The following is a 17,897-nucleotide window of genomic DNA, read 5'->3' as shown; positions in this document are numbered from 1 at the left end:
GTCAGGTTGGATGGGGAGCGTTGCTGCGCAGCTATTTTCATGTCTCTCCAGAGATGTTAGATCGGGCTCTGGCTGGGCCACTCAAGCACATTCAGAACTTTGTCCCGGAGCCACTTCTGCGTTGTCTTGGGTGTGTGCTTAGGATCGTGGTCCTGTTGGAGGGTGAACCTTCTTCCCAGTCTGAGGTCCTGAGCCCTCTGGAGCAGGTTGTCATCAAGGATCTCTGTACTTTTCTCCGTTTATCTTTCCCTCGATCCCGATTAGTCTCCCAGTCCCTGCCGCTGTAAAACATCCCCACAGTATGATGCTGCCACCACGCTAAGCCGTAGGGATGGTGCCAGGTTTCCTCAAGATGTGATGCTTGGTATGTGGGTCAAATAGTTCAATCTTGGTTTCTCCAGACCAGGGAGTCTTGGTTTCTCAGGCCTAAAAACATGACATCATTCAACATAACAATGCAGGTCCAAATACACTAGCTCACTTAAATAAGGAAACATACACTACATTACCAAAAGTATGTGGACACCTGATCATTGAACATCTCATTCCAAAATCCTGGGTATTAATATGGAGTTGGTTCCCCCCTGTAACAGCCTCCACTCTTCTGAGGTTTCCCACTAGATGTTGGAACATTGCTGGGACTTGCTTCCATTCAGACACAAGAGCATTAGTGAGGTCTGGCACTGATTTTGGGCAATTAGGCCTGGCTCGCAGTTGGCGTTCCAATTCATCCCAAAGGTGTTCATTGGGGGTGAGCTCAGGGCTCTGTCCAGGACAGTCAAGTTCTTCCACAGCTATCTCGACAAACCACTTCTGTATGGACCACGCTTTATGCCCGGGGTCATTGTCATGCTGAAACAGGAAAGGGCATTCCCCAACCTGTTGCCGAAGTTGGAAGCACAGAATCATCTAGAATGTCATTGTATGCTGTAGCATTAAGATTTCCCTTCACTGGTACTAAGAGGCCTAGCCCGAACCATGAAAAACAGCCCCAGAACATCGTTCCTCCTCCAAACTTAAGTTGGCACGATGCATTGGGGCACGTAGCGTTCTCCAAAGATTTTTACACGCTATAGCACTCGGCGGTCCCATTCTGTGTGCTTGTGTGGCCTACCACTTCGCGGCTGAGCCGTTGTTGCTCCTAGACGTTTCCACTTCACAATAACAGCACTTGCAGTTGACCGGGGCTGTTTCAGCAGGGCATAAACAATATGAACGGACTCGTTGGAAAGGTGGAATCCTATGACAGTGCCACGTTGAAAGTCACCGAGCTCTTTATTAAGGCCATTCTACTGGCAATGTTTGTCTATGGAGATTGCATGGCTGTGTACTCGATTGTACACATCAGCAACAGGTGTTGCTGAAAAATTGAAATCCACTAATTTGAAGGAGAGTCCCGTGTATTTATTTATTTTATATGGGTGAATGTGCTCCAACACGACCCCGATTAAGGTAGTAAAATGATCCACACATTCCAAGAGGTTGGCCTTATTTCTTTATTTCAACAGACATGGAGTCAGAGCCTTGCAGCATACCAGACAGAGCTTCAATAAAACAAAGGCAAGAGTACAAAACTAAAACTGCTCAGAAAATACTTACCTAGGCCATTCCTGGTTTGAGTGATAAAAATCAATCATTGCATGGGGAGAGGAGCAGCATAACGAAGGGTGAAAGAAAAACAGGGCCATTCCAATGGGGTAGTACGGAAACTCCTCTCACTTTATCCACAAGGTTTGGTCTTAACAAGCATAGTGCGTGACATCGAACAAGAGGACAAAGCCATCAAATCTTTTTTGTTTTCTTACATTGACACATGACAAAATCCTTAAGTTGGCATTTGGGTGGTGGGGGAAGGAAGTGGTTATGATCTTTCTCTCTGAAATCTGATAATGAAACTATCTTACTCAAATCCTGGCAGAGTTACCAAGAGCAGCTGCAAACTAAAGACAATGTTTTAACATGTTTAAGCTGATTCAATGTTTTTAGTTCAAGACGAGTGACTAGATCTTCAAACTGCGGTGCAACAGTCCCTTTGTACTCTTATAACATCAACCTCTTATTACATATTCAACTATTACATGGAGGCTTGGGACTGGCTCTCAAACCTCAAGGCCCTAACGAGTCCCATATACACACACAGAAGGGAAGTGAAAAGACCAAGGGGGGTCTCTTCTAGGCGCTGTATGGAGGGAGGGAGGGATGGAGAAGGGGTGTCCCTCCTCTCGTACCCAGTGTGGATGCTGTGGTTTGGGTGAAAGAGTCTCAGGTGAAGGGCAGAGTGGTTCTGGCTCAGTCTGGCTCAGGGAAACCAACATGGATGGGATATGATGACGAGGGAGGTGAATGGCAGGGAGGGGGTAGAGGGAGACACACCTGCAGGCTCTACAATAGACAAGAGTCCAAGTCACAGGGGAGGGAGGCAGGGATGAAGGGGGCTAAAGGGGAGCAGATAGGCGCTAGGCTTTGGGCAGGAGGGGCAGAGTGGTGGGTTAGGGGCGATTGGGTTCAAGCCCAGATGCTTCTGCTGCTCTGGAGGGACTGGAGTTAAGAGTTCTGGGGGTTAGAGGTCAGGGTGGGTGCGACGTGCATCGATTGATGGGACGTCAGGTTCAGGGGGGGGTCGCGTCCCATAAAGCACCATGTTCCTTTTTGTAGTGCACTACCTATGTCTCGGGCCTCGGTCATAGGCAGTGTACTATATAGAGAATAGGGTGCCATTTGGGACACACCCTGGGTCTGGAACTTCAGGCGCTCTCACTGCTCTCGACGGGCTGCAGTTTGACCAGGTGGTCTGGCTTGCTGCCGCTGGCGTGACGCTCCCACATCTGCAGGTAGAGCTTCTCCAGATCCATAGTGTACTGCTTGGTGTTGAACAGAGGGCTGCAGATACGCTGCTTCCACACACGGGACCGGATCATCTTCAGACTGGGGGGGAGAACCGGGTCAGTTACAGCAATGGGGAGAAGAGGGGGAGGCAGATTGAGAGTGAGATTGAGAGAGAGGCAGATTGAGAGTGAGGGGGGGAGGCAGATTGAGAGTGAGGAGAGGCAGATTGAGAGTGAGAAGAGGAGAGGGGAGGCAGATTGAGAGTGAGAAGAGGGGGAGGCAGATTGAGAGTGAGAAGAGGGGAGGCAGATTGAGAGTGAGAAGAGGGGGAGGCAGATTGAGAGTGAGAAGAGGGGGAGGCAGATTGAGAGTGAGAAGAGGGAGGCAGATTGAGAGTGAGAAGAGAGACAGGCAGATTGAGAGTGAGAAGAGGGGGAGGCAGATTGAGAGTGAGAAGAGGGGGACAGGCAGATTGAGAGTGAGAAGAGAGACAGGCAGATTGAGAGTGAGAAGAGAGACAGGCAGATTGAGAGTGAGAAGAGAGACAGAGATTGAGAGTGAGAAGAGAGAGAGACAGGATTGAGAGTGAGAAGAGAGACAGGCAGATTGAGAGTGAGAGAGAGAGACAGGCAGATTGAGAGTGAGAAGAGAGACAGGCAGATTGAGAGTGAGAAGAGAGAGATTGAGAGTGAGGAGAGAGACAGGCAGATTGAGAGTGAGAAGAGAGACAGGCAGATTGAGAGTGAGAAGAGACAGGCAGATTGAGAGTGAGAAGAGAGACAGGCAGATTGAGAGTGAGAAGAGAGACAGGCAGATTGAGTGAGGAGAGAGACAGGCAGATTGAGAGGAGAGAGACAGGCAGATTGAGACAGGCAGATTGGAGAGATGAGAAGAGAGACAGGCAGATTGAGAGTGAGAAGAGAGACAGGCAGATTGAGAGTGAGAAGAGAGACAGGCAGATTGAGAGTGAGAAGAGAGACAGGCAGATTGAGAGTGAGAAGAGAGACAGGCAGATTGAGAGTGAGAAGAGAGACAGGCAGATTGAGAGTGAGAAGAGAGACAGGCAGATTGAGAGTGAGAAGAGAGACAGGCAGATTGAGAGTGAGAAGAGAGACAGGCAGATTGAGAGTGAGAAGAGAGACAGGCAGATTGAGAGTGAGAAGAGAGACAGGCAGATTGAGAGTGAGGCAGATTGAGAGACAGGCAGATTGAGAGTGAGAAGAGAGACAGGCAGATTGAGAGAAGAGAGACAGGCAGATTGAGAGTGAGAAGAGCAGGCAGATTGAGAGTGAGAAGAGAGACAGGCAGATTGAGAGTGAGAAGAGAGACAGGCAGATTGAGAGTGAGAAGAGAGACAGGCAGATTGAGAGTGAGAAGAGAGACAGGCAGATTGAGAGTGAGAAGAGAGAGACAGGCAGATTGAGAGTGAGAAGAGAGACAGGCAGATTGAGAGTGAGAAGAGAGACAGGCAGATTGAGAGTGAGAAGAGAGACAGGCAGAGAGAGAAGAGAGACAGGCAGATTGAGAGTGAGAAGAGAGACAGGCAGATTGAGAGTGAGAAGAGAGACAGGCAGATTGAGAGTGAGAAGAGAGACAGACAGATTGAGAGTGAGAAGAGAGACAGGCAGATTGAGAGTGAGAAGAGAGACAGACAGATTGAGAGTGAGAAGAGAGACAGACAGATTGAGAGTGAGAAGAGAGACAGACAGATTGAGAGTGAGAAGAGAGGGAGACAGATTGAGAGACAGACAGATTGAGAGTGAGAAGAGAGGGAGACAGATTGAGAGACAGAGCTAGCTGGAGTGTGTGTGTTGGTCAGAGGTCCTTACTATTCCATGTCACAACCCAGTTTGACAGCCACGTCCTCATATTCCTGTCTGGTGTGGGCGATGAGCTCAGGACAGCCCAGACACTGTAGCTGAGAGGCTGCCACGCGCGACGCCAGGGTCTCACCTGTACGGGCACACGTCACATTTAAAGACCGACCTGTCGTTCACCCACCACCGTTACAACAGCACACAGAACCGTTCACCCCAATTATCACTCCTTTCTCTGTAGTGTGTATGTGTTCCCATCACAGATTAGAAAGGAAATGACTGGGACGCAGAAACTCCCTCCAGCTCATGTCAACATCAATCCAACTCTTTGATTTGTGGAGGCTAGTGAACGAGTGCAAAGCTCTGTCTCACCTGGCATGGTAACCATGGGTGTCCCGGCCCAGAGGACGTCCATGCCGGTGGTGTGTCCGTTACAGAGGGGCGTGTCCAGACACACGTCGGCCAGCTGGCCCCGTCTCACGTGCTCCTCCTTGGGCGCCACGGGAGAGAAGATGATGCGGGAGCCGGGCAGGCCGAAGTTCTGGGCGTACTGCTGGATGTTGGGCTCGCCCACCGCAGGGAAACGCAGCAACCACAGAACACTGTTGGGAACACGCTTCAGGATCTACAGGAGAGATGGTGAGTAAGTTGCTGTGTGTCTGAAATGGCACTACTGTTGACCAGAGCCCCTATATAGTGTACTACTGTTGACCAGAGCCCCTATATAGTGTACTACTGTTGACCAGAGCCCCTATATAGTGTACTACTGTTGACCAGAGTCCCTATATAGTGTACTACTGTTGACCAGAGTCCCTATATAGTGTACTACTGTTGACCAGAGTCCCTATATAGTGTACTACTGTTGACCAGAGTCCCTATATAGTGTACTACTGTTGACCAGAGTCCCTATATAGTGTACTACTACCAGAGTCCCTATATAGTGTACTACTGTTGACCAGAGTCCCCCTATATAGTGTACTACTGTTGACCAGAGTCCCTATATAGTGTACTACTGTTGACCAGAGCCCCTATATAGTGTACTACTGTTGACCAGAGTCCCCTATATAGTGTACTACTGTTGACCAGAGCCCCTATATAGTGTACTACTGTTGACCAGAGCCCCTATATAGTGTACTACTGTTGACCAGAGCCCCTATATAGTGTACTACTGTTGACCAGAGTCCCTATATAGTGTACTACTGTTGACCAGAGTCCCTATATACTACTACTGTTGACCAGAGTCCCCTATATAGTGTACTACTGTTGACCAGAGTCCCCCTATATAGTGTACTACTGTTGACCAGAGTCCCTATATAGTGTACTACTGTTGACCAGAGCCCCTATATAGTGTACTACTGTTGACCAGAGCCCCTATATAGTGTACTACTGTTGACCAGAGTCCCTATTGACCAGAGTCCCTATATAGTGTACTACTGTTGACCAGAGCCCCTATATAGTGTACTACTGTTGACCAGAGTCCATATTCCCTATATAGTGTACTACTGTTGACCAGAGTCCCTATATATTCTACCCAGAGCCCCTATATAGTGTACTACTGTTGACCAGAGTCCATATTCCCTATATAGTGTACTACTGTTGACCAGAGTCCATATTCCCTATATAGTGTACTACTGTTGACCAGAGTCCCTATATAGTGTACTACTGTTGACCAGAGTCCATATTCCCTATATAGTGTACTACTGTTGACCAGAGTCCATATTCCCTAGTGTACTACTGTTGACCAGAGTCCATATTCCCTATATAGTGTACTACTGTTGACCAGAGTCCATATTCCCTATACTATACTGTTACTATACTGTTGACCAGAGTCCATATTCCCTATATAGTGAACTACTGTTGACCAGAGCCCCTATAGTGTACTACTGTTGACCAGAGCCCCTATATAGTGTACTACTGTTGACCAGAGCCCCTATATAGTGTACTACTGTTGACCAGAGCCCCTATATAGTGTACTACTGTTGACCAGAGCCCCTATATAGTGTACTACTGTTGACCAGAGCCCCTATATAGTGTACTACTGTTGACCAGAGCCCCTATATAGTGTACTACTGCTGACCAGAGCCCCTATATAGTGTACTACTGTTGACCAGAGCCCCTATATAGTGTACTACTGTTGACCAGAGCCCCTATATAGTGTACTACTGTTGACCAGAGCCCCTATATAGTGTACTACTGTTGACCAGAGCCCCTATATAGTGTACTACTGTTGACCAGAGCCCCTATATAGTGTACTACTGTTGACCAGAGTCCCTATATAGTGTACTACTGTTGACCAGAGTCCCTATATAGTGTACTACTGTTGACCAGAGTCCCTATATAGTGTACTACTGTTGACCAGAGTCCATATTCCCTATATAGTGTACTACTGTTGACCAGAGTCCATATTCCCTATATAGTGTACTACTGTTGACCAGAGTCCATATTCCCCAGAGCCCTATATAGTGTACTACTGTTGACCAGAGTCCATATCCCTATATAGTGTACTACTGTTGACCAGAGTCCATATTCCCTATATAGTGTACTACTGTTGACCAGAGTCCCTATATAGTGTACTACTGTTGACCAGAGTCCCTATATAGTGTACTACTGTTGACCAGAGTCCATATTCCCTATATAGTGTACTACTGTTGACCAGAGTCCATACTATATAGTGTACTACTGTTGACCAGAGCCTATATAGTGTACTACTGTTGACCAGAGTCCATATTCCCTATATAGTGTACTACTGTTGACCAGAGTCCATATTCCCTATACTATACTGTTACTATACTGTTGACCAGAGTCCATATTCCTATATAGTGTACTACTGTTGACCAGAGTCCCTAAATAGTGTACTACTGTTGACCAGAACATAGTCTATTAGCTTTGACCAGGCCCTATCACATAGGGACTAAGATGCCATTTCACCCGGAGAGTCAGGGACAAGAGAAATTCCTGAAGAAACATGAAGACCTCAGACAACAGGATGATTGGAACAGTGTTCTCTAGCTTGATGCTTACATTGGCCCACATCTGCAGAGTGGGAGGGTCGATCTTGTAGAGCTGGTTGAAGTTGCAGTAGACGATGGAGTCTTCAGGCAGGCCGTACTGGGAGCGGGTTGTCACCACGATGGTACGAGGCACCTCTTCTCCTGTAGCCGCCTTGTTGTTGATCTGAGATGGAGGACAAGGCGGTGGTTACGATGGAGAGATTTATGACCAGAGAGAAATGAGGGGGGGGAGCAGAGAGGAAGAGAGGGGGTCAGAGGAGAGGCCAGTGCGTAGTGACAGCGTTTCCCTTACACCCCTGTTCAGTCTCAGAGCTGAGAAAACAGACGACAGTAATGGAACCATTTCCCCAGGTGTCCTAACCCAAAAGTAGACATGCAAGTGACCCAATGTCCTTCTCCAGTACTAGCCTGTGTGTGTGTCATACCTGGAGGGAGACAGACCCTGATACTACAACCACCTCCAATGGAAGTATCTGAAAACACAACAGTATACAGGAGATTTAACACTAGACTCTAGTCATGTCATATGGCTGGGATCAAAGGTCAACCACAAAAGGTGCTTCATCCAACCAACAAAATAAACTGATATTCATTCTTATCCATTTCCTGTGTGTAGTGGTGTCAGTCCCCCCTCCAGTACCTGTGTAGTGGCCAGTTCCGCCCCTCCAGTACCTGTGAGTGGCCAGTCCCCCCTCCAGTACCTGTGTAGTGGCCAGTCCCCCCTCCAGTACCTGTGTAGTGGCCAGTCCCCCCTCCAGTACCTGTGTAGTGGCCAGTCCCCCCCCTCCAGTACCTGTGTAGTGGCCAGTCCCCCCCTCCAGTACCTGTGTAGTGGCCAGTCCCCCTCCTCCAGTACCTGTGTAGTGGCCAGTCCCCCCCTCCAGTACCTGTGTAGTGGCCAGTCCCCCCTCCAGTACCTGTGTAGTGGCCAGCCAGGTCCCCCTCCAGTACCTGTGTAGTGACCAGTCCCCCCTCCAGTACCTGTGTAGTGGCCAGTCCCCCCTCCAGTACCTGTGTAGTGGCCAGTCCCCCCTCCAGTACCTGTGTAGTGACCAGTCCCCCCTCCAGTACCTGTGTAGTGGCCAGTCCCCCCTCCAGTACCTGTGTAGTGGCCAGTCCAGTCCCCCCCTCCAGTACCTGTGTAGTGGCCAGTCCCCCCCTCCAGTACCTGTGTAGTGGCCAGTCCCCCCTCCAGTTCCTCCCCCTCCAGTACCCCCCTCCAGTACCTGTGTAGTGGCCCCCCTCCAGTACCTGTGTAGTGGCCAGTCCCCCTCCAGTACCTGTGTAGTGGCCAGTCCCCCCCCTCCAGTACCTGTGTAGTGGCCAGTCCCCCCCCTCCAGTACCTGTGTAGTGGCCAGTCCCCCTCCAGTACCTGTGTAGTGGCCAGTCCCCCCCCTCCAGTACCTGTGTAGTGGCCAGTCCCCCCCCCCTCCAGTACCTGTGTAGTGGCCAGTCCCCCCTCCAGTACCTGTGTAGTGGCCAGTCCCCCCCTCCAGTACCTGTGTAGTGGCCAGTCCTGTGTAGTGGCCAGTCCCCCTCCAGTACCTGTGTAGTGGCCAGTCCCCCCCCCTCCAGTACCTGTGTAGTGGCCAGTCCGTTGCTGACAGTGAATCCGTTGATGATGACCTGTATCTGTCCCTGGTTGATCATGTTGATGATGGCCTCAGCTGCTGTGTTCATGGGGATGACGGGCATGGACAGAGCCCCGTTGGTTTCTGCTACTCCACTGTCCCCACTGGCACACCTCATCTGGAGAGGAGACCACAAAAAAGGAAGGAGTGATTTACAAAGCATTTTCAGGAGTATAAAAGGGAAAAATAAATAACCATTTTTAAAAAACTCTTCAAAGTTCAAATTGAGGAACAGTAACAGAATGAGGGGCTCTCCAATAGTGGGTCCTAGTCAAATGGAAATATGGTCACAGAATATTCCCAGTCCCACCTTGACGTCAGGCAGGCTGCCCAGGAAGGGTTAGGGCTATTCACCATCTCACCTTGACGTCTGTCCAGGAAGGGTTAGGGCTATTCACCATCTCACCTTGACGTCTGTCCAGGAAGGGTTAGGGCTATTCACCATCTCACCTTGACGTCTGTCCAGGAAGGGTTAGGGCTATTCACCATCTCACCTTGACGTCTGTCCAGGAAGGGTTAGGGCTATTCACCATCTCACCTTGACGTCAGGCAGGCTGTCCAGTAAGGGTTAGGGCTATTCACCATCTCACCTTGACCACCTTGACATCAGGCAGGCTGTCCAGGAAGGCCTTGAGGTCGATGCCATTCAGAACGATGCGGTTGTCAAAGATGTGGCCGTTTGACTTGAAGTCAATCACCGCCTTTTTCTGTTGAAGAAAACACCACAAGATTACTGGAGGTGAAAAGGTGAACTGCATGTCAAGTGTCGTTACAAGAAACCAAGTCAGGGTTGTAGATCTAAAAAGCAGACATTTTCATTCATCAAAGCTGGTCTTTTTTCTTTCAGATCAAGGCATTTAAAAAAAATACATACATTCTCCAGGGTCTCATTTTCAAGACTGCCCTGGGAACAATTAATCAACAGGATCGGTCTCAAAACACCACTTTACTTTTTCACATCTTAACAAATCTAATTCAAAAAAAGAGGCAAAACATTTCACATCAATCAAAACAAGTGCAATTCTCCACCACATTCCTCATTAAAGTCCCGAACGGACTCTTTCGAGACCAGACAGTCAAGACTCAGTGGCCTGCAGGTCATTCCATGCGCTAAGGTCACAATAACGAAACAATCTTCCCAGACTCTGAGACCAGAGGAACCTCTAGAACCAGCAAGTCTTGAGAGTAAGAATATTTTAAGATTAGTCCTCTGCGTTGAGTATTGAGGTTAATTAGGGAATTAACGATCAATGGAAATAGTTGTTTTTCACTTCAACATCTAGTTAGAATCATGAGTGTCACCACAGTGTGTAGCCCAAACTATTGGGTGGCAGGGTAGCCTAGTGGTTAGAGTGTTGGACTAGTAACCGGAAGGTTGTAAGTTCAAATCCCCGAGCTGACAAGGTACAAATCTGTCGTTCTGCCCCTGAACAGCCAGTTAACCCACTGTTCGTAGTCCAGTTAACCCACTGTTCCTAGTCCAGTTAACCCACTGTTCCCAATCCGTCATTGAAAATAAGAATTTGTTCTTAACTGACTGGTTAAATAAAAGGTAAAATAAAAATAAAACACTCAGACGCTTTTTGGGACGTCTCATGGTCTGACAAACACCGGTCTAGCTCGTTCGCCTTCCATCACCGATATGGAAGTGCGAAACAGGCGGATGTGGTGAGACGCATCCAATGCAAAAAAAAAAAACGACCTTAGAAATATTACGCAAATAAGATTTCCGCACAAAACATTCAAAACGCAAAATTAAACGCATAAAACTGATCCATTACAGCAGAACAAGAATTGGGCTTGCAATTTCAACCAATCACTGTACATTAGCCGCACAATATGGTTCAATCAAGCCACACGTCAACAAACCTTCGTTTACTGGATAAACAGGAATCTCACCTTGAGGTGGGGGAACATGTTAGCGTGGTCTCCGATGAAGAAGGTGTGTGGCATGTAGGCTAGTTTCTCAGAGTACTGCTCTGCCACCTCGAAGGGGGACGTCTCCTTGTCTGACACAATGTAGTCCATGAAGGGAGCTCCGCTGGTCCCCGGGTAGCCCAGCCACATACACTGTGAAGGGGAGAGAGAGCAGTTGGCAGTGTGAGCTTTATTTGGACATTCATTATACCCCGGCACTGGTGTAGTGCACATTGTCTGTGTGGGGGGTGAGGAGCGTACACTATTTATGAGGTCATCATTTGTCAATCAAAGACTGTAGAATAGACCTCTGACCAAACATTCACATCCCCGTAGAATAGACCTCTGACCAAACATTCACATCCCTGTAGAATAGACCTCTGACCAAACATTCACATCCCTGTAGAATAGACCTCTGACCAAACATTCACATCACTGACGATCTGAAATGGTCCACCCAGACAGACAGTGTGTTGAAGGCATAACAGCACCTCTTCAACCTCAGGAGGCTGAAGAAATCTGACTTGGTCCCTAAGACGCCTCACAAACTTTCAGATGCACAATTGAGAGCATCCTGTCGGGACTGTATCCCCCGCCTGGTACGTGACCAATACCATCTGATAAATGTGTATGTGACCAATACAATGTGATAGGATTTTTTTTTAAATACCTTCAAAACACCAAATTAGGCATACCTATTTTCCAAATAGGCCATCATCACTGTCAATCAGGAATGATCCTTCATCACATTCTAACTGCATATCTGCCAATCATTTGATCTCAATCACTTTCACGGGGATATGCAGTTAGATCTTGTTGAATTACTGTTTCATGAACAAATTAAAGCAGATGGTGTTAACTATTACACTTATAGGCCTATTTTGTTACAGTGTACAAAACATGACGAACGCCTCCATGACAGACTGACCAGGTGAAAGCTATGATCCCTTAATGATGTCACTTGTTAAATCCACTTGGGTGTAGATTAAGGCAGGGAGACAGGTTAAAGAAGGATTTAAGCCTTGAGACAATTGAGACCTTGATTGTGTGTGTGTGACATTCAGAGGGTAAATGGGCAAGACAAAAGATTTAAGTTCCTTTGAAAGGGGTATGGTAGTAGGTGCCAGGCGTACCGGTTTGTGTCAAGAACTGCAACGCTGCTGGGTATTCCACGCTCAACAGTTTCCTGTGTGTATCAAGAATGGTCCAAGCCCCAAAGGACATCCAGCCAACTTGACAACTGTGGGAAGCATTGGAGTCAACATGGACCAGTATGTATACCTGTGGATGCTTGACACCTTGTAGAGTCAACATGGACCAGTATGTATACCTGTGGATGCTTGACACCTTGTAGAGTCAACATGGACCAGTATACCTGTGGATGCTTGACACCTTGTAGAGTCAACATGGACCAGTATACCTGTGGATGCTTGACACCTTGTAGAGTCCATGCCCTGACAAACTGGAGGCAGTTATGAGGGCAAAAGGGGGTGTAACTCGATATTAAGGCGTTCTTAATGTTTTGTACACTCCGTATATCCTGCCTACAGGAACATGACAAAGATTTTTATAACTAACCCAAGAGAGAGGTTGTGGTCTGACATTTCCAACAGGAGCAAATTAATCAGTGGGCAGAACAAGCAACGAGGTGGGCAGAATCAAGCACGCGTTGGCAAGATCCTATTGGCGCGTTGTAGCATATTTCTGTTAGGGAACACCTAATCTGTGAAGTGTGCATGTGCAATATCTCAATTTGCCCTGACGCTCCTAAACAGAATTTTTGGAACCTTTGGCAGTCTACAAAACTTACTCCACTGTTAAAGATTCTAGATTTGGAAACAGAAAAACATAGAGAAAAACAAATGTAAATTTAAAAAATGGGACATTTGCAGAAATGTAGGCCAAAAATCCATCTCCTCCCACTGCCGGCCACTGGGCTTCCTCATTACCATGTTTTGGTGGTGAGTGGAAATGCCAACCGGATGCTTCAGATGTAAACATCCAGCGAAACATCTAGCTCACTGTTCTGTGGTGCTCACTGTTGAGTTTTGTCTGCGTGAGGATTGTTTGACTATTCAGATATTACAGTGGTGTTTTTGGCATAACAGCGTATGCCATTATATTCATTTCTGTTAGGCTATGTAACATACAAACGAATCATTCGGTGATCTTTGCGAGACATCGATTCAGCTTTGATCTGACGTTAGGCCTACTAAACGAGCACCATTGTGAGAAGTGATCATTTCCTATTTGTAATAATCATAACAAAGCAGAGCCTGACTGGTACATAGTTCCACCGTTATTGTCGGCGGAAGACATTGGCCTTTAACCGACATCGGCTGATAATTCCACAGATAACAGATATTAAATAAATTGTCACATTGTAAGAATTCACTATTTGAAGCGTGTTTTTGACAATTGGGCATTTGGATGGTAATTTATGAGAACGATGTGGAAAAATATCACTTTCGTTTCAACGTTGGAAAGTGCCTTCAGAAAATATTCAGACTGCTTGACCTTTTCCACATTTGGTTACAGTAAAAATGTATTCAATGGTTTCTCCCCCTTCAATCTACAAACAATAATAGACAAAGCAAAAACAGGTTGGTATTTTTTTTTTCAGATGAAAAAATTTCAAATGATTATTCAGACCCTAGTACTTTGTTGAAGCACCTTTGGCAGCGATTACAGCCTTGACTCTTCTTGGGTATGATGCTACAAGCTTGGCACACCTGTATTTGGGGAGTTTCTCCGATTCCTCTCTGCAGATCCTCTCAAGTTCTGTCAGGTTGGATGGGGAGCGTCGCTGCACAGCTATTTTCAGGTCTCTCCAGAGATGTTCGATCAGATTCAAGTCTGGGCTCTGGCTGGGCCACTCAAGGACATTCAGAGATTTGTCCCGGAGCCACTTCTGCGTTGTCTTGGGTGTGTGCTTAGGGGTGTGGTCCTGTTTGAAGGTGAACCTTTGCCCCAGATTGAGGTCCTGAGCAGGTTTTAATCAAGGATGTCTGTACTTTGCCTCAATCCTGACTAGTCTCCCAGTCCCTGCCGCTGGAAAACATCTCCAAGCATGATGCTGCCACCACCATGCTTCACCATAAGGATGATGCTGCCACCACCATCGGGATGGTGCCAGGTTGCCTCCAGATGTGACGCATTCAGGCCAAAGAGTTCAATCTTGGTTTCATCAGACCAGAGAATCTTGTTTCTCATGGTCTGAGTCTTTAGGTGCCTTTTGGCAAACTCCAAGTGGGCTGCCATGTGCCTTTTACTGAGGAGTGGCTTCCGTCTGGCCCATCTACCATAAAGGCCTGATTGGTGGAGGGCTGCAGAAATTTGTTGGTACCCTTCCCCAGATCTGTGCCTTGACACAATCCTGTCATGGAGCTCTGCGGACAATTTCTTCGACCTCATTTGCTCTGACATGCACTGTCAACTGTGGGACGTTATTTAGACAGGTGTGTGCCTTTCCAAATCATGACCAATCAATTGAATTTATCACAGGTGGACTCCAATTTCTGGAAAGATCAAGGATGATCAATGGAAACAGGATGCATCAGAGAACAATTTAGAGTCTAATGGTAAAGGGTATAAATACTTATGGAAATAAGGTATCTGTTTTACACTAATACATTTGCTAAAATGTCTAAAAACCTGTTTTCACTGTCATTATGGGTTATTGTGTGTAGATCGCAGAAAAAAAACCAATCCATTGTAGAATAAGGCTGTAACGTAACAAAATGTGGAAAAAGTTAAGGGGTCTGAATACTTTCCGAAGGCACTATCGTATTGCTAAGTTGTCCCCCCCAAATATCGGAATCTGTATCGAACCCATATCGGTTAGGCTAAAATAATAATAAGTGATGAGCAGGACTATTAAGCGTAGGCAGAGCTCGACGAGGGTGATTTTAAGCGATGTGAGCGCCCTTCGTATCAGGGTGCTGAAAGGACAGGGTTCCACAGTAGAGAAGGGGATCCGTGGCGTTTTATGAACATCAACGCAGACGCGCAGTGAATTCGGATCCTATATCACGTTGGTGGGATGACAAGATTCATGCAGTGGATCAGTTTACCTGCATACGCAATAGAAGTTGTGTGTTTTTTGTAAGCTAAGGACTCGGGACAGTATGGCAAGTTAAAGTGTGTTGTACACGAGCCCCAAGTACATGATACTGAGGACAGACATTTTAGCAACCCCTGGTAGAGTTCTGTCTATGGCTGGTCTTGTCAGATTTGGGCCGCTCAGAGGTCAAGCCTGCAACCGACGTGCCTCTGCACACACGTCACTCGCACCACCGCCAGACAGAAGAAACCACCATTTTACTACCTATTAGGCCATTATAGCCTACATATGTATTGCAATGGTCATTTGATAAATTCTCATGAAATTTCGCTGGTAATTAAATATAATTTTTCTGAAATATTTTAACGGCGCCAAGCATTCCCAAATTGAAAAAAAAAATATAAAATAGGTGAGAGAGCGTCACTCCCCCCACTCTACAGTAGCACTACATCCCTGTCTGGTAGCCCAGCCACTAAACAGGGGACACAGGAGTATCACTTAGCACTGACTTTATGACAAACCAGTGGCCAGTCACTATCAGTCCTGTGCCTCTGGATACAAACCTCTGGATGCCTCCTCCAATATTCTAGGGGGGTAAAATGTATAAGAAACTAACATGGCCAAATAAAGCCTGTATCTCACCTGGATGGGAGCGGGGCGCAGGGCAAACAGCTCGTTGCGGGCTCCTTTGGTATAGCCGTTCATATTGACCAGGATGTGGAGTCCATCCTGATGGATCCTGTCTGCTGCCTTACCGTTACACGGGAGCTGACAGAGGACAGACAGGAGGAGTGGACATGGAGGGAGAGGATTTAAAAATCAGTACTCTCTCAGGTGTTGAATGTGGCTTCAGAGTGGCTCTATGTTCTACAGTATAGAGGAAAGGGGCAAAGAGAAAATTAAGTACTTAGATTCAGTTCTCCATCTGCGTTAACTCACCTGTGACAGATCAGTGAAGTGATTGGCCTCGGCCACCACTTTAACCCTAAAGTTGGTGTTGTCATCTGGGCTCAGTGCATAGCAGAACACCTGGGGAGGGAAACAACCAGACATGTTATAACCATGTTACGACCAACTGTTAGAACAGATGCACGGCCAGTATAGTATGGCTGTTATCTCTCAATTTAAGATTTTTTTTATTTTTAATAAAACTTAAAATGTACCGTTTGGCCACAAATTAATTTGTTAACTGAATAAATAATGGATTAAGTCTCATTGAGAATAAAACATTTGTTCAAATGACAATCAAATCCGGGTGTGAAATCACTGGTTGTTGCCGATCTGCCTGACAACATCTCTAGTGGTAATGAGACAACAGTAAGAAACCGCTCACCTCAAACTTCTCAGAGCTGTGCATGCCGGGGATGGACTGCATGAGGTGGGAGGTGGGGTGGTTCCCGAAGTCAGAGCTGACATATCCTACCCTCAGACGCCCTGCGCTGGCCTTCAGGTCCTTGGGGTACTCAAAGGCTGGCTTGTGGAGCGCATTGATCTGTGGTGGTACAGGAGGGGAGGGCCGTTAGACTATACCACAGCTGATAAACCATCTGTGTCCCAAATTGCACCCTATTCCCTATATAGTGCACTACTTTAACCAAATGTAGTGCACTATGTAATGACAAGGGTGCCATCGGAGACATAACCCAAGGCTCTCTTCCAAACAAATCTACACTAGCATCCTACTTTGAATGATTGCTAGTATGGATATTGGAACATCAAGGCCTGTCAGATGATGACCTTAAACCTAGTGTAGAAAAGGCCCATGGAGTTGGTGGAATAACCCTTTAATTCATTGCCATTTACTCAGCTGGGCCAGGGGCGCTTTAATTAGGTCAGGTGGAAATGTCCTAACAGATCTCAACTCCATAAAAGGAGGAAATTGCCATCGCCTGATCTCGCTGCTTTCTCTTCCTTAACTCCATCTGATCCAGAAGTTCTGTGTGTCCATGAATCCACGTAAGTCCACCGACTCTGTTACCTTTCATCTGACCTATCTGTTGTGATCCGGAGATGGGCCATCAGTTATTGTTTATAGTTATTACCGCGGAGCGCGGCTTGGAGCGCACGCTTCAAACATTGTAATGTGAATTGTCAATGATCACGGCCCTACGGATCCTCATAGGCCAATTATGCAATCGACATGGTTCATGTGTATTGAAATGAATTATATGTACACATGAAGACAATTGAAAGAGTGAAATGAGAAACGTCATTGTTTGCTAACTGATCGACTTTGATAATGGGGATTATAGATTGTATAACCATTCACTGTTTTCTTTCATGATTTATGATAAATAGTTACGAGCCTAAATGACTCGCGGATGATTACTATTGACTTCTTAATGAACTGGACTGTTGAACTCCCTAAATTATGTTAATAATGAATGATCGGATTTGATCTTTGATTATGAATTTGATTAGATACATGTTATTTGTTTCCTTTGTGATGCAGCAGATATAAATATACCACTTTATGGTTAAAGGAATTCCTGCCTCAGTCTCATCCATTCCTCTGTCACCTGACACGTGACCTGTTCACCTTCACTGTCAGTCATCCGACCTGTCCAGCTACCCACACAGATTCCACTAATCTTTCACCTAGCTACTTTCAGGTGGTCCAACTAGACAAGA

General features: G+C 46.7%; 1 protein-coding gene across 11 annotated transcripts in view; it reads right to left on the bottom strand.

The window, feature by feature from the left end:
- Nucleotides 1–1,482: 1,482 nt before the first annotated feature.
- The window catches only part of LOC112221234 (UDP-N-acetylglucosamine--peptide N-acetylglucosaminyltransferase 110 kDa subunit), a 36,793-nt gene continuing 20,378 nt past the window's right edge, over nucleotides 1,483–17,897 (bottom strand). For 7 of the 11 annotated variants that reach the window (XM_042303366.1, XM_042303368.1, XM_042303367.1 and 4 more), the window contains 11 exons: nucleotides 16,600–16,758; nucleotides 16,206–16,295; nucleotides 15,909–16,034; nucleotides 11,186–11,356; nucleotides 9,877–9,993; nucleotides 9,234–9,404; nucleotides 8,080–8,127; nucleotides 7,665–7,817; nucleotides 5,016–5,268; nucleotides 4,656–4,779; nucleotides 1,483–2,925 (listed from right to left, as the gene is read on the bottom strand). In XM_042303366.1, the coding sequence (XP_042159300.1) occupies nucleotides 2,745–2,925; nucleotides 4,656–4,779; nucleotides 5,016–5,268; nucleotides 7,665–7,817; nucleotides 8,080–8,127; nucleotides 9,234–9,404; nucleotides 9,877–9,993; nucleotides 11,186–11,356; nucleotides 15,909–16,034; nucleotides 16,206–16,295; nucleotides 16,600–16,758 (1,593 nt within the window). In that variant the 3' untranslated portion in view covers nucleotides 1,483–2,744. The remainder of the gene's footprint in view (nucleotides 2,926–4,655; nucleotides 4,780–5,015; nucleotides 5,269–7,664; nucleotides 7,818–8,079; nucleotides 8,128–9,233; nucleotides 9,405–9,876; nucleotides 9,994–11,185; nucleotides 11,357–15,908; nucleotides 16,035–16,205; nucleotides 16,296–16,599; nucleotides 16,759–17,897) is intronic. The other 4 variants (XM_042303371.1, XM_042303372.1, XM_042303374.1 and 1 more) reach the window with 1 other exon arrangement.

Source organism: Oncorhynchus tshawytscha, linkage group LG21, assembly GCF_018296145.1.
Source record: "Oncorhynchus tshawytscha isolate Ot180627B linkage group LG21, Otsh_v2.0, whole genome shotgun sequence".
NCBI lineage: Eukaryota > Metazoa > Chordata > Actinopteri > Salmoniformes > Salmonidae > Oncorhynchus > Oncorhynchus tshawytscha.
Note: the sequence above shows the minus strand (reverse complement) of the source record. Positions and strands in the feature narration are given on the sequence as shown.